The sequence below is a fragment of the Pezoporus occidentalis genome, unplaced genomic scaffold (genome assembly GCF_034315485.1).
Source record: "Pezoporus occidentalis ecotype Australia unplaced genomic scaffold, CSIRO_AGI_Poc_V1 ctg46, whole genome shotgun sequence".
In the NCBI taxonomy this organism is placed as follows: domain Eukaryota; kingdom Metazoa; phylum Chordata; class Aves; order Psittaciformes; family Psittacidae; genus Pezoporus; species Pezoporus occidentalis.
In genome coordinates, this window is record NW_026915791.1 from 8780864 (window position 1) to 8796387 (window position 15524).

At 44.6% G+C, this 15524-nt stretch overlaps 1 protein-coding gene across 4 annotated transcripts in view; it reads right to left on the reverse strand.

Moving 5' to 3' along the window:
* Window positions 1–350: 350 nt before the first annotated feature.
* Window positions 351–15524, reverse strand: part of ACCS (1-aminocyclopropane-1-carboxylate synthase homolog (inactive)) — a 29592-nt gene continuing 14418 nt past the window's right edge. For 2 of the 4 annotated variants that reach the window (XM_062635926.1, XM_062635922.1), the window contains exons 2-15: window positions 13949–14568; window positions 12456–12515; window positions 9333–9403; window positions 8767–8836; window positions 7738–7804; window positions 7230–7327; window positions 6129–6206; window positions 4800–4900; window positions 4002–4091; window positions 2973–3018; window positions 2697–2838; window positions 1952–2094; window positions 1439–1592; window positions 351–934 (exon numbers count right to left, since the gene is read on the reverse strand). In XM_062635926.1, the coding sequence (XP_062491910.1) occupies window positions 636–934; window positions 1439–1592; window positions 1952–2094; window positions 2697–2838; window positions 2973–3018; window positions 4002–4091; window positions 4800–4900; window positions 6129–6206; window positions 7230–7327; window positions 7738–7804; window positions 8767–8836; window positions 9333–9403; window positions 12456–12515; window positions 13949–14551 (2022 nt within the window). In that variant the 5' untranslated portion in view covers window positions 14552–14568 and the 3' untranslated portion in view covers window positions 351–635. Of the gene's footprint in view, window positions 935–1438; window positions 1775–1951; window positions 2095–2696; window positions 2839–2972; window positions 3019–4001; window positions 4092–4799; window positions 4901–6128; window positions 6207–7229; window positions 7328–7737; window positions 7805–8766; window positions 8837–9332; window positions 9404–12455; window positions 12516–13948; window positions 14569–15524 lie in introns of those variants that run through there. The other 2 variants (XM_062635924.1, XM_062635923.1) reach the window with 2 other exon arrangements.

Below are 15524 nucleotides of genomic sequence, written 5' to 3' on the forward strand. Positions count from 1 at the left end.
TACAGAAAAGAAGGATAGAAACAAAAATAGGCATTTCACCAACCAAGGGTGTTGGATATGGTCTGACCTGAGGTTAGACTGGAAACCAGCTCAAGATGGAAAGCTTTACCCATGCAGATGAACCCATACACGTGCTTGTCTACCCTTAGCTGAGGCTAGGTTAGAACTGACAGTGGGTTCTAGCACCCAAAAACACCTCCTTGAGAAAGCAGTCATCTTATGGCCTTGAAATAGTTACACCTGATCATCACTGAGGAAAAGGCAAACTTTACAAGTTTTAACCATCTCAAGTCTCCATCTTTCTGGAAAGCATAAAACAAACAGCACAAAAAAAATGACACCACAGGACCTTATAAGAGAGTTAAGACCATATTCATTAGAAATGAAATACAAAATTCAATGATGCTGCAGGTCAGAGGGCAGCAGGCGAACAAGACCCCCCCATTCCCTACCCTCACCCCAATCCAAGGAATGCACCTATATAATACAAATTAGAGATCTCCAACAGGGAGGAGGGGTTTTACAAAGTGATCTTCTTGCTATACAGAAAATATATTATTTGCTGGAAGTCACTGTTGAGCTTTTAAGGGCCCAGGGTCAGTCATTGCTCAGGAAACTCCTGAAGACACTGATCCCTATTGCTTCCCCACCAGTTTGCTGAACACATCATAGATCTCTGGCTTTTCCTGAGCAAACTGCTCAGCTGTATTCTTCTGTAACCAGTCAGATGAACGCATCTGTTGCTGCAGGAGGCCAATAAGGTCACCAAGGTTGGAGCTACCAGCACTGGTAGGCTCCTGGTGGCGAGACACAAAAATGACTTCATCTGTGCTATCTGCTTTGCCATCCTGTTCTGACTGACAAGGCTGCTCCTTCTCCTCAGCCAGTATCTCCTGCTCCCGCTCTTCCAATACCTTGCGGATCCGTTGCATACCTGCAGTGATAGAAGGAGAAACACGAGTGGATTAGTTTAAGTCGTAAGTGTCCCCATATCCATCCAATCCAGAAAAAAATTCAAAGGATGAAAGGACAGGGACTCAGAGATTCCCTCTTCATCAGGGACTGTAGCAATAGGACAAGGGGTGATGGTTCAAACTGAAACAGGGGAAGTTCAGGTTAGATATAAGGAAGAAGTTCTTTACTGCAAGGATGCTGAGGCACTGGAATGGGTTGCCCAGGGAAGCTGTGAATGCTCCATCCCTGGTGGTGTTCAAGGCCAGGTTGGACAGAGCCTTGAGTGACATGGTCTAGTGTGAGGTGTCCCTGCCCATGGCAGGGGGTTGGAACTGGATGATCCTTTCCAACAATAACTATTCTATGACTCTATAATAAAGGGAGGAAAAACTGAGGAGCCAAGAGGATAATGACAATAGGGTAAGTTTGGGATTAAAGAGAGGAAGAAACACAAATACTGATGAAAGAAAAAGAGATTACTGACCTAACTGCAGCCGGTGGGTCTTGTCAGCAAAGATGATGCGGAACCATCCAGGCTCACTGCACTCAAAGGCTTTACCACAGGACAGGAGGACCTTGTTATCCAGAAAACGCCTCCAGAGCAGCATTTCCTCCTCAAATGTGTCTGTCTTGAGGTACTAGGAGAGTCAGCAGAAAGACCAGATTAGTAACATATATACTACATCACTGAGATCCTCATGAATCTGTGATTCCCATGAGGTCTGCAAAGGCCAGGGAGACACCTTTTACCTCTGATGTACAGCAGTTGTGATAGAAAGGAAGAAATGGGGAGGAAAGTGGCTTGAGAGCAGTGAGATTCCTGCAGGGAGGGAAATGCACAGAGAAGGAAGGAAAAGAACGGACACCAATACCAGGCAGCTGTCCCTCTGCTCATCAGGAAACAAAGTGCTTATCACAACAGTAAGCTTTCCTTTAGATGCAGCTGCACCACGTGCCTGCCCTCACCCCAGGAGAAGCCTGTCCTAAGACTACCAACCTTTCGGAAATCGATCCAGACAAAGAAGCCTGCATTGCGGTTGAGGAAAGGAACCCCAAGAGTCTTCAGCTCATCTGTCACATACGTATGAGCAGCCTTTAGTCGGGCACGGTTGGCCCTCAGATAGACCTGGTTGATCCAGTCTGACCAGAAAGAGAAAATAAAGAAAACAAATCACAAACTGTGAAAGAATTCACATCTGTTTCAGTTTCCAAAGCCCTCACAGTGCCTTTTTTCATCTCACCCTTCACCTCCTCTATTTGTTTCCTTCTTCCTCAAATAGCAAAAAGAGGGGCAAGAACTATTTAGCAGTTTCAAGTCTGTGCAGAAGAGTATCTTCTTGACCTCCCTAAGGAAGTTACCCTACATTCATAGCTCTTAGTTGTTGCAGAGTGTTTAACACTCCATCCAGGGCAAAGCTAGAAATCCAGTTCTATCTCCCTCACCTCACAAGCTTGTATGCTGTTTCTGCTCAGGTGGTACTACACAATACCGGCTATTTCTACAAACAGCCATCACAACAAGCTGCTCCTTTAATTCTGCTGATCAGGAGCTCTGCAGAAATGGTCCTTTTCTGCAGAAACATCACCCTTGTGTTACATGGGCAGCTTCAGGATTACATAAGACTGTCATTAAGCTGTACAAACAGGAGACCACTTGGAAAGGAAAGGGGGAGAGGGATGCCCCAGGTGCAAAGAAAGACACACAGGACAGCACAGGATCATACATGGAGCTACTGACTTACCTCTGTCTCTAAGCAGCTGTGCAACTTTGTGCTGGACAGGTCCACATACCCCGTGGAAATAACACAAAGAAGCCACCGCATTAGCAACATCTTGGTTCTCTGTATATAAAGTACCAAAACGAATCCCAGAGACAGCAAAATCCTGAAGAAGACAGAGAGAAACTACTTTATTACACAGGAAGACCAGGATCCTATTACTACTGCCTTGTTCCTTCCAGCATGAAGAACCTGAGGACACCAGCTGGGAGCCATGGCACGATGGCAACCAGCACTCACCTTGGTTATGCCCCACATCACATGAGTCCGCTGTGGATCAGGCAATCTGTATGTAGAAGGATGCAGATGGGCAGTTAGTTTCATAGGTGTTGAAGCTTTTGGATCACCAGTGCAGCATTGCAGAAACAGAGAGGCAGCATTACACAATGACAGTGCAGCACAGAAAATCAGTCAAGTAGGGAGAATTCAAATCTGACCTAACCTTAGAAGACAGGAACTCCCTGGAACTAGTTTTAGACACAAGTTAAAGTATTTCAGATGTACAGATACCTCCAAGTGCTGTATTTCATGAGCAGATTTCCTGCACATCTGAAGCTTGTACATAGAATGCCAGAAAGCAGGCTTGTGCCAATGTATTTGCCAAGAATTAAGTCATTTTCTTTTACATCCAAGCCTAGCAAAATGAAGCTAACACATAACCAAGTATATTTTATTTCCTTGCAATTGAGCATGAACAAAAAGATGGTGTAATGGGTGAAAACTAGAAATTAGAGGCAAAGAAACAAAACCACCCAAAGAAAACCAAACAAAAATCCACCATATTTTTAAAAGGTGATATTTGAAGTTTCTGATCTCATTAAATCAATACCTAATAAAACCAATCCTCCAACGTGTAATAACACCGTGATCCATGACTACTGTGTGAAGAAAGCAAGCAAACAGCAACAGAAAGTCCTTACAGGCATCAAATGAAGTGTGGGAAAGAGATAACAAAGTTTAGGTAGGAAGAAAAGCCTCATTCTCAGTGCATGAAACAGCTCTTTATAGCTTTGGGGACTGTCACAGGCAAATCCCAAAGCACACACTGAAAAGCATACCCCAACAGAAAACTAACCACCATTTTTCACTTGCCAGATGGCACTTGACAAAATGCATTTGCCATTCAGAAATGACAAAAAGGAAGGAATGGGCATAAGGCAGACTCAGAGTGTGCGAGCTCATGCCTTAACTTCCAGTCACAAGTTCTCAGCAAGGCATCATGGGGAACTGTCACTGGAAGACGGCTAGGGAAGTAGGAGCTGATTTTACCTGTCCATGCCCAGGACACTGTGAAACGTGGCTGAGTCATCAAAAACTGACAGCATGTAGATCTCATCTACTATCACGTGCAATTCGTGTCTGCAAAAGGACAAAATGGAGATTACAAAAGAAGGCTGATTCTGGGTTAGAAGCAGAGATAAATTCAGGCCTGCAAAGACTTGCTTTACACAAAGAAGAGTGACACTCAATTTTGCAGCAGTAAAGCATTTTTCTTACAACTCAGAAGGTCCATTGTGTGTACACTGAAGTGATCTGAGACATATTCCCCTGTCACCCACTGCAACCATGTAATGAGACAAAAATTCAGTCATTTCTAATGCATTAATGAATATTAATTCCTGTGCTAATAATACAGGATACTAATGCTGACTGTAATAAGAAGTTGTATCAGCAATCCCCTCAGATTCTGAATCTCAGAGAGCATTCATGATCCAGGACAAAACTGGGAACCCATATTCATGCATTTCTTTGTCTTTGCACTGAGAAATTGTGAGGAAAAGAACTCGGATCCCTACCAGGGAAGCACAGCACCATAGTGTTTGCTAGCACCACCACCAAACAAAACTTGCATTCCTTGTTGCAAGTTGCTTTGTCACTCCAGATGGCTGAATGGTCCGTGTTCCCTTGTTCCCAGTACTCCTTCCCCTCTTAAGACCACTGTTGTGTGTCAAGAATAGATTGGTTCCCTGACTTAAAAGATATTCACAGATAAAGTCAGGGACATTGAGTAATCCATCAGATTGCTGTATCCGACTCAGGATGCCTCAGCCTCCCAAACTGACGTACCTTTTAGCAAATTCCAGGTAATCCCGTAGCTCTGACAAGGAGTAGATGTCCCCAAGGGGATTTTGGGGATTCAGAAGAATTAAGGCCCTTACAGTGACACCCTGCAGACCACAAATAAAGCAGTAATAAGAAAGCACACATCATGGGAGAGATTTTCAGGACCTCTTACTTGAGTGTGACACAAGATTCCCTTAAGCCTCCAATGTGACTTTTCACCTCAGAAATTAGATTGTATGAGAAAGCTTTGAACCACAAAGTGGGGGGTGGTTTACTATTATATCACTTACAAAGTGAACTGAGGACAAGAGTACAGAATGAATCCATGGTTTTGAAAAGAGGGACACTGACACAACTATTTGGTCAGCCAGTGATGAGAAAGATGCTCTCAGCTGTACCAGTAACTGGGAAGTCACAAATTACTGAAGATTGTCCATGAATGTGGCAAGAAAGATGGGAATTTGAGCTACCTCACAGCAGCCTTCCAGTATCTGAAGGGGGCCTATAGGGATGCTGGGGAGGGACTCATTAGGGACTGTAGTGATAGGACAAGGGGTAACGGGTTCAAACTTAAACAAGGGAAGTTTAGACTGGATATAAGGAAGAAGTTCTTTACTGTAAGGGTGCTGAGGCACTGGAATGGGTTGCCCAGGGAAGCTGTGAATGCTCCATCCCTGGCAGTGTTCAAGGCCAGGTTGGACAGAGGCCTTGGGTGCCATGGTTTAGTGTGAGGTGTCCCTGCCCATGGCAGGGGGGCTGGAACTGGATGATCTTGAGGTCCCTTCCAACCCTAAGTATTCTGTGATTCTGTAATTCTATGAAGATGTCAGAGCTGGTAACGATCTAAAGATGCAGCTAAACATATATAGGGCTTAGGACAGCATCAAAACGTACCAAATAACTCATCAGAAAGATGATACTCATCTACATTTATTCTCTAGATTTGCACCTCTTACCCACCTGCAAAATCTCTTGGTGTTCTTAGTGGAATCATGTGCGCTACTGCGTAGAGCAGTCAGCCTTGCGGTAACTCAGCTGGCCTTACTGAAGGATAAACCCTAGGTAGTGCCTACTTTCTAGTGCATGCCCAAGTACTTTTTGTGTGTGATATGAAAGGGTTCCAGTGCTTTGTGAATGGCCTGGTACTCCTGGTTTACACAACAGTGGGGGGTTCCCCCTAAAACTGCCCCTGAGTTTGCCTGATCTTAGGTTGTCTACAAGGACACCTGGAAAGCCATGGGCTAGGTTTTGCTCTTCAAGGCCACTTCTGGGACGTGCCACCTCAAACATACTGTAGTCTTAACTGGTGATGTGAAGCTCAGCTAAACTCACCTCTGCCCGGGCATTCTGTAAGGCCTTTTCCAGTTTTTCCACTGTAAGCTGAAAAGGCCGAGTGCTTGTTCCAGTAATCTGAAAGGCATCATAAAGGTAAAAAAAAGGCAATCTATTTCAATAGAGTCTTGAGCCAATCCCCTGAGAAATGTTCCCCAAAAGAACCCAACAATAATGACCTGGGAACATCTTCTTACCCTTTTATACCACAGAGATAACAAATAAAGTCAAAGAAATATGTTCACCATAGGCTGGCCACACACAGAATTCTCTGCTTATCCTTGAAGAACTAAAACAATGCAAGATCTCCATCTGCTTTTCCACCCCGGGATCATTTTTAGTAGGACAATACATACTTCTGTCTCCAAGGCTCAAAATGGCCATTTTTTCCCTCTCAAGAACCATTACTGGGAGTAAGATACAAGAAAAGGACATGGAACTGCTGGAACAAGTCCAGAGGAGGCCACGAGGATGATCAGGGGCTGGAGCACCTCCTGTATGAAGACAGGCTGAGGAAGTTGGGGCTGTTCAGCCTGGAGAAGAGAAGGCTGCGTGGAGACCTCATAGCAGCTTCCAGTATCTGAAGGGGGCCTATAGGGATGCTGGGGAGGGACTCTTCATTAGGGACTGTAGTGATAGGACAAGGGGTAACGGGTTAAAACTTAAACAGGGGAAGTTTAGACTGGATATAAGGAAGAAGTTCTTTACTGGGAGGGTGGTGAGGCACTGGAATGGGTTGCCCAGGGAGGTTGTGAATGCTCCATCCCTGGCAGTGCTCAAGGCCAGGCTGGAGAGAGCCTTGGGTGGCATGGTTTTAGTGTGAGGTGTCCCTGCCCATGGCAGGGGGGTTGGAACTGGATGATCTTAAGGTCCTTTCCAACCCTAACTATTCTATGATTCTATGAAAATCTGGAATCCAGATTTGTGGTCTTAAACAACTTCCTTGCAAATTATGTGCCCAACTTCCCAGCAATAAATTGGGAAAACATCCACAGGCTGCAGCCCATTCTTGTTTTGAGGACTGGTTTCAGAGGTTCCCAAAGCTTGACACTTTCCAGTATCAATTATTTGCCAACTGGCTGGTATTCCTTCAGACCTTACCTTACTGTCCAAATAGGCATACACCAGCTTGACATTACCATAGAGGAAGACACTCTGGGTGATACCACCATAAAAGGGAGTAGCAATCAGAACAGCTTCTGGAACCAAGAAAACAATCAGCAGGTCACTCTCCGTCTCTTTCTTCTAATGTACTTCAGCTAAATGTGAAAGCTGTTTTATAGCTGTGCCCTCTAGAAACACTGTATTGCTGCTGCCTTTTCCTGAACTTTATTCTTACTTTAATACTTTTATCTTCTGCAAGAACCCAGGTAAAACATGAGTATAGCCTACGTCTAGTCCTAACAACCACAAAAACAGTGGTAAAAACACTAGGTGTGAGTACATGACGTGTAGATAATGGAGATGATTAATTTCACAGCACAATCTTGCATGAATTGAGAACAATGCCAATTCCACTACTTCACTTCTAATAGTCAATACTGAAACAGTGACACATTACTTCCCAGCAAAAATAAACATTAAAAACATCTCCCAGCCATCCACTTACCCCCTGGATCACAAAGGACTGTAGCTAATGCAGAAAATAAAGACCCACAACCATTTAAAACGATGACCTACAGAAGAAAGAGAGGTTAGTGATACATCTGTACACAGAAACACTATAATATAGTAATTTCTGACCGTATCACTAAAACATATTTTCTCCCCACTCCTCTAGTTCCAAGCATTTTCCTGCTGAATCCCACTTCCACCAGAAATAACTTCCATCCTGTTCTTTGCTTCAGAGACACTTTGTCCTGGCGCCTTTCCTGATTCTAATAAGCAATAGAAAAAGAGTAGGCTTTTAAATAGGGAAAAAAATTGGGAGTAGTTCTAAACTGCTGGAAAAGCAAACTACTTTTCATCATCTAATATTGTGTTATCATCTCTTCATGGTAACAGCAGCTCAGACCTCTTGCCAAACGTGTGCAAAAGTGGGACCACTGTCTTGTACAGGAGCAGGTTTGACTCCTGCTTCCAGAAGACAGATGCTCACACATCCTATGAGTTTCGCTTCAAGCATCAGGCAGAATCTGCTGCCTTGGAGAAGCAGTGGTCAGCAAACTGATCAGTGGTAACTTCAGTTCACATGAAGTATGGGCTTCTGCTGAGCTACTGCAGCCAGAAAAGCGATGGCTGCATCAGGATAAAACTGACTTTTGTCCTGAGGTATAACAGCAGAATGGGACCAAATTAAACTCAACTGAAGCAATGAGCGCTCTTTGTCAAGGCTGAGGGATACAGGCATGCTAGATCCCAGAAACAAACAAGGAGATCCAAACACAAAGTCCCACTGAGAGCATGGCCATAAGGAGCTGGCACACAACAGTGAAGCATTAGGAAAATATACAGTAGACCCAAAGTGTTTTGGCTGAAGTGTGCATCAGAAGCTACTACAGTGGCTACGAATCAATCCCATTTACACGATTAGAGGCTGTCATCTTACCAAATCATTTGTTTTAAAAAACAAGAAGATGAAACTGACAACAAATAGCAATACATTAGAACAGACACCAATGGAAAGTGGGTTACCCACATTTTCTGCCTTAAGAGGTGCAGGGGCCTTGCAGTAATAGGTCAAAAACCGAGCCACTTCCTCCCGTAAACTGAGAAAGACACAAAAGCAAACACTGATTCAGCTTATTCTTCAAGAGACTGAGCTTCCCCAGGTCCACATCTCAGGAAAATGAAGCCAGGGTATAGTGAAGACTAGTGAAAATAGCTAGAAAACAGGATAGCTCAGGCCCGTGCCAGAGACACTACTTTTATACACAGCAAAGGTGTCATGGATAACGTCTATAATGGTGCATACATTTCTGATGAGCTTTAATCAAGGCACAGAAGAGAAGGATTAAAGTCTCCAAGTGTTCACTATGTTTCAATGAACTGTTTCAAGCTACTGAGTTTGTTAATGCATGCAGTGCTTTTACAACCGTGTTTGCTTTAGAAAATCTGTATCTTCTGTCACATAAAGTGATTTTTAAATGGGTAATTTACAGTTTTGCAAAGAAAAAGATGATTAAATGACCCAGAAAAGTGATGCGTATTCATTCATTCTGCTTATCAGACATGAAGTCAAAAAGAGTTATAGAGAAGACTTACAACATATGTCCTGTCCAGTCGGGATACTGAAGCAGTGGAGGCTCTATCAGATTCATGTCAGTCTGTGTCAGCTGTGAGCAACAAGAAGAGCCATTAAAAGCCTAATCTGTGACATTGGAAACATGGAGATAGACGGGATCCATATACAGGTACATGCCTGTGCATACACACACACATGTGCAACCTTCAACAGCTGTAAAACTGGATTGAGAAAGCCACTGACCATCAAAATTAATGCAGCTTGGAGAAGCAAAGACCAGCAAATTGATCAGTGATAACTTCAGGTTATATGAAGTATGGGCTAAGTTACTGCAGCCAAAACTTCTCTACAGAGAGATATACAAAAGGGATGCAGAACGGGCAACACACATGATGCCCATAAGGAAGATGCCTGCAGAAGACTTTGTCAGCAAGAGAAGCAACCCAGAGTCCCAAAGCATGTTTCAGCCAAGCTCTGAGGACAAGAGCTTTCAGCTGAAAAGGAAGTCACAGTTGTGAAAGCTCAGCTCTAGACTGAAGGAGAAAGGAGTCTGAATCACAGTCAGATAGGCACTGTCTTTAATAAACTTGTAATATAGTGGTTTTTAATGAAGTCTAGCTTTTATTTCTGTCTCAGTTCCAAGTTAACTGCAGCTCCTTCAGATCTGTAATTCCGGTAAGTTTTGGTAAGTGTTACAGTATAACAGGAGCTTTCAAAAGACAGGAGAAAAATGAAATAATCTTCTTAATAATTCTTCCCTAGGGCAGGCACTTTGTTCCTTATGAGGAGTTCATTCTGACCTCAAAACCAGATTCACCCAAATTGTGGAGCCCTTCTTAATATTCATATTTAGACAAAGTACACACACTGCTTTCATCTAAGTATTTTCAAGGTTGTAAATATCAGGGTTTCGCATAATCCAGTTCTATGAAGTTGCAAGAGAAAGCACAGTGGTGATAGAGGCAGAGAGGAAAGAACATTCTACATGAAGGCATAAACAAGTATTATGTACAATGTACCTTCTAAATACTTAATGGCAACCAAATCTATGAGTTAATATTAGAAGAGGTGAGGGTGGAGGACACTAGAAATAGGTAATAGTGAGGGAGGTGGGAAATTCAACATGCAGTGTAAAAGTTTCTCACGTGATAACAAACTCACAATATTGTGTATTGGTGTTTTAATGGTGTCAAGCTCTGGAGCTTAAAGACACTGTCCTTATCCCATGCAGAATTACAACCTGGTAGTATAGGATTAAACTCCTTTACTGTGCTGCAGATGTTCTTGAAGCCTATGTAGCACAGAACTGTGCCTCCTTTAGATCTCCCTCCTAAACTTATCTAGAGGATGCAACATAAAATGTATCAGCAGAGTTTCCAAAAGCTACTATAATAAAGAGGAGAACCCTTAAAGGGTAAGGAAAACAGATGGGTCAACTGAAGGGCAACAGAGTTGGTGAAGGGTCTGGAGAATAAGTCTGATGGGGAAGGGCTGAGGGACCTGGTGGGGTTCAGTCTGGAGAAGAGAAGGCTCAGGGGGGACCTGATCGCTGCCTACACCTGCCTGAAAGGAGGATGGAGCCAGGAGGGGCTGGGCTCTGCTCCCAGGGAACAAGGGATGGGACAAGAGGAAACGGCCCCAAGCTGCACCAGGGCAGGTTTAGATGGAGCTGAGGAAGAATTCCTGCCCCAGAGGGTGCGCAGGCATTGGAACAGGCTGCCCAGGGCAGGGCTGGAGTCACCGTCCCTGCAAGTGTTCACACACCGTGGAGATGAGGCCTCAGTGCCATGGGTTAGAGGTGGCCTTGGCAGTGCTGGGGAATGGTTGGACTGGATGGTCTTGAAGGTCTTTTCCAACCTGGTTGATTCTATGATTCTATGATTCTATGAAAGGAAGATCATCTGAGATCTCATGCCATGAAACATTCTCTAACTTCAGGGTCAAAAGTTGAAGACAGGAGTCTGATAAGTTATGTTACTCAGGGGAAACAGTAAGTATTTATTATCCCAAACAGCAACAAATCACTTGCCTACAATCCCACATGGTGCTGCATTCAGTGAAGCCACACTGTAACTCCAGACTGTGATAACTGAGAGGCTGGCAACAATATCTTTATTCAGCTTGTGGTCACAAGCGCGATGGCTCATCTCACTACAGCCCACAAAGACTCATTTTCATAACAAGGCTAATTAAGATGCAGCTGACACCATCTCCCTCTGCACTACTTACTGCTGGCTTGGTGTTAGTTTAAGGGGAGAGGACAGTGAAGGAAGGAAGGTATCACCTATGCAGCCTAGAAGGCACCTTTTCCGTGCAGGCAGCAGCTCTGCCTTACCTGTTCTTTTAGCTGGAAGGCGGAGCAGCGGGGTAGCGTCCCCCCCAGTCAGTGGATGGCAGGCAGAAATAAAACAAGGATCATTTTGAGGGTGGGAAATGGTGGAAAGGGAGCAACCATGAACTTCAAACTGCAGAGACTGATTTCCCTCCCCACAGACAACTTCAGGTAGGAGAAAGCGCCGCCTGCCCACCTCGAAGGATGCTCCTGGGCAGTGATTTTAATGTAAGCCAAGAAACATTCCTCTACAGCACAGTTCTGTTGTTTTCTCTTTTCCCTGATTTTTGAGTGTGCAACTGAACAAAGGGAGCAGGGAGCAGCTGACCCAGCCTGATTTTAAGAGGTTTCAAAGGCTGTCACCATTCGCTGTTGCCACCCTCACACACTTTGGGTAAGTTCACAACAACTCGTGTGACTTTAGAATGGGCAGATGTGAAGATCCTTGAAATTAAATCGAGTTCAAACCTGATTTGAAAACTTCTGTATTAAATTAACTACTGTCAGCAGGAGGAAATAAAATGCGTTTTAGTTTCATTTAGCTTTCTGAGCCAAATACATCCTCAAAGGGAAAACTCATCATGAAGAGGAACAAAAGAACACCCTTGCTCCTCTCCTCCTGGAGAAATAACACACATAAGTGTACAAATAGCTGGATTCAAAAGTGCCTTCCAACATATGAAAAATTCACAATGAAAAGCTTTGCCAGACAAACTTAAGCAACTGCAATGACTCCAGGAAAGTGCAAGCACCAAGGAGGAACTATAGAGCAAATTCAATGTTCAATGTTTCTGTTTGGAATAGGACTTACCCGCTTAGACATCAGGTCAAAGCAGAGTTTATTCTCACTGGTACCAAAGTTTATTATACCCTAGAAAAAAAAGAAGTAACTTATTGCTTATAGATACAAAAACAGGTGCATAAATCACTTTAGCTATCACTTCACTAAATAATTTGCTACCCTTCAGGGGGCTACAAGAAATCTGGAGAGGGACTTTTTACAAGGGTATGGAGTGCTAGGACATGGGGGAATGGCTTTAACCTGACAGAGGGGAGATTGAGATGAGCTCTTAGGCAGAAGCTCTTCCCTGTGAGGGTGCTGAGGTGCTGGCACAGGGTGCCCAGAGAAGCTGTGGCTGCCCCATCCCTGGCAGTGTTCAAGGCCAGGTTGGACACAGGGGCTTGGAGCAAGCTGCTCTAGTGGAAGGTGTCCCTGCCCGTGGCAGGGGTTGGAAGTGGATGAGTTTTAAGATCCCTTCCAACCTTAACAATTCCATGATTCTTTATCTAAAAGCATTTGTTTACCAGTCATTACCATTCCACTCCACTCAGTTGCTCAGAAACCACCCGAACAGTAGTCATGAAAGTGGTTCAAACACAGATTTTCCCCTCCGGAGAGATGTCCCTAAAGCTCCAGGTTTAGGATGTGACCTCGCTTATTTAGCACTACATCAGATCTTGAAGAGTTCAAACCTAGTAGCACATTTTCATTATTAGAATAAGTTGGGTAAATAAATCTTTAAAGAAAGGAAAATTGAAGCAACTGTACATTTATGATGTTACTGAAGTACAAATCCAGTTTTAGGTATCTGTTTAAAAAGCTGTCTCCTACATGGACAACAGGTGGTGGAAGAGCAAGTTTGTGCCTCCCCCTTGTATCAGAAACCTCACTGGGTTTTTCTACCTTAAAGACCTAGTTTGCACCTCCCAACACAGCGTGACTACATCAGGGATAATAATAGAACATTTGAAAAGTTTCAGGCAATTCAGTACCTGAACATAGGATCTATTTAAAAGTAATGCACAGATAGATCACTATTTACATTTCCTATCCTTGCAGGTAATACTTTGCCTTTGTGCCACAAGGGGGGGTCCGATGAGCTACTTACAGCTGAGCAGCGAGTGTGGTAAGGCAGATAAAGCACCGTTAGTTAAAAGTAATGTAAAGAGGTCTACTTAGTTGTATCTCCTGCACCCATCACCTGCAATAATCTGATATAATCAGAGATGGTCAAGGAGAAACAGCTCTGTTTGCTCCTGCAGATTTCTATCATCTGTCAAGGTCTACTGTTGCTATTATTTCCCCTATAGGGAAACCAGGAGCTTGCAAACCTGAGCTGAACATGGTGTTCATCTTTGATACCCAGGTCATCTGCAAAACTGCTTTTTCTCTTCCCCAACCAAACAGCTTGACCTGCCATGTATTACTGAGACCACAAAAACTCCACTGTTTTTAGCATATCTGTTAGCAAACGTCTAGGAAATCTTTAATCCTAGCAAGGATACTTTGAGGTGCTCACTCACATTGGGGTTCTTGTCTTCATCATACTTGTCAGCATGATAAGCTTTGTACCCTTCCTCCGTGGAGCCACGGAAGATGCTGGCAATGTTGCCACGAGCAGAGAGGTAGGGGCTTCTCCGGAAGCCGCTGGGGCTGCAGAAGCCGTGCATGTCAACCCTCCTCTCGGACAGCGGCCGAGCCCTCGTCTCCTGCAGGTCTCCTCCTCCTCCTCCTCCTCCCATTCCCGTGATTTCAGACAGTGCGTGGCTGAAGTCCAAGCCCCGAGGCATCGCAACCGAGGAGGAGGAGCCGCCATGGCTCTGCTTGAGGATGCTGAGCATCTGCGCGAAGACGTTGAACATGCGAAACTCATGCTCGCGCTCCAGTTCAAACCGGCGCTGCTCCAGCTGCATGCGGCGCTCCTCCACGTCCAAATCCCGCTGGAAGCGGCGTTCTTCCATCTGCAGAAAGCGCTCTTCCATGGCCCGCTGCGACGTCAGGGTTTTCAGCAAGAGGTCATCGAGCGGGTCCTTCACACGCTGCCCTTTCCGCCTTTTCCTCAGCCGATGCAAGGCGGAGAAGCCGGGCCGGGGAGCCACGTTCTGGATGCGGGTTGAGTTGGCCATGTTGGGCTCACTGAAACCTGTGGATATGGAAAAGAAAGGAAGAGAAATCAAATGTGCAGCAAGTACAGCGGCGTGGACATGCTTTGCTGCCTTCCTTAGGAAAGAAACATCCTTCAATCCACTGTAGGGTTTTATAGGAAAACCAAAGTAAAAGCTGTCAGGCACATATTGAAGTTTGAGATTTTCTTTGAAGTTTTGAACTTTATATATTGGGCCCCCATTATGCTGCCAGCCCCAGTCACATTCAGCCTCCAAATGAAGCTGAATGATTGTCATTCTATGGACTAACAACACAACCACCGTGGCAAAGAGAACGCAGTGTAGTGGTTTAAACCCAGCCAGTTTAAACCATTTCTTTCTGATCTCAGATATAAATCTCAGAGGGGTTATCATAGAATAGTTTGGCTTGGAAAGGACCTTAAGATCTAGTTCCAACCCCCTGCCATGGGCAGGGACGCCTCACACTAAACCATGTCACCCAAGGCTCTGTCCAACCTGGCCTTGAACGCTGCCAGGGACAGAGCACTCATCACTTCTTTGGGTAACCTGTGCCAGTCTCCCCCAAGCCATGCTCTTCCATCTGCCTGTCCTAGACTGGTTTGAAATCCCCAGGATTTCCAGGGCTGCACCCTTCCTGGCAGCCAAGCAATGGCCAAATGCACTATCAGTGGAGAAGTCTCATCTCCAGTAACAGGCAACGCTGTTTCTGCCAGTGACTTCCAAAACCATCTTTCCATGTCCTAACAAATAGCTTAGAAAGCCAGGCAATGAGCATTCCCAAGTATTCTTCATCACTGAGCATCCTAAAAGATTAGACCCAGAAAACAGTTTAAAAGGACACAAGGAAAGTTCCACCTGCAGGTTTATAGCAGAGCCATGGCAGAAGAGGGTCTCCTGATACAATTCAGCATGAGGACCACAGAGACAGCTGTGGTGATGCTCCAGTGATAGCAAAGAGCATACAATTTCTTGT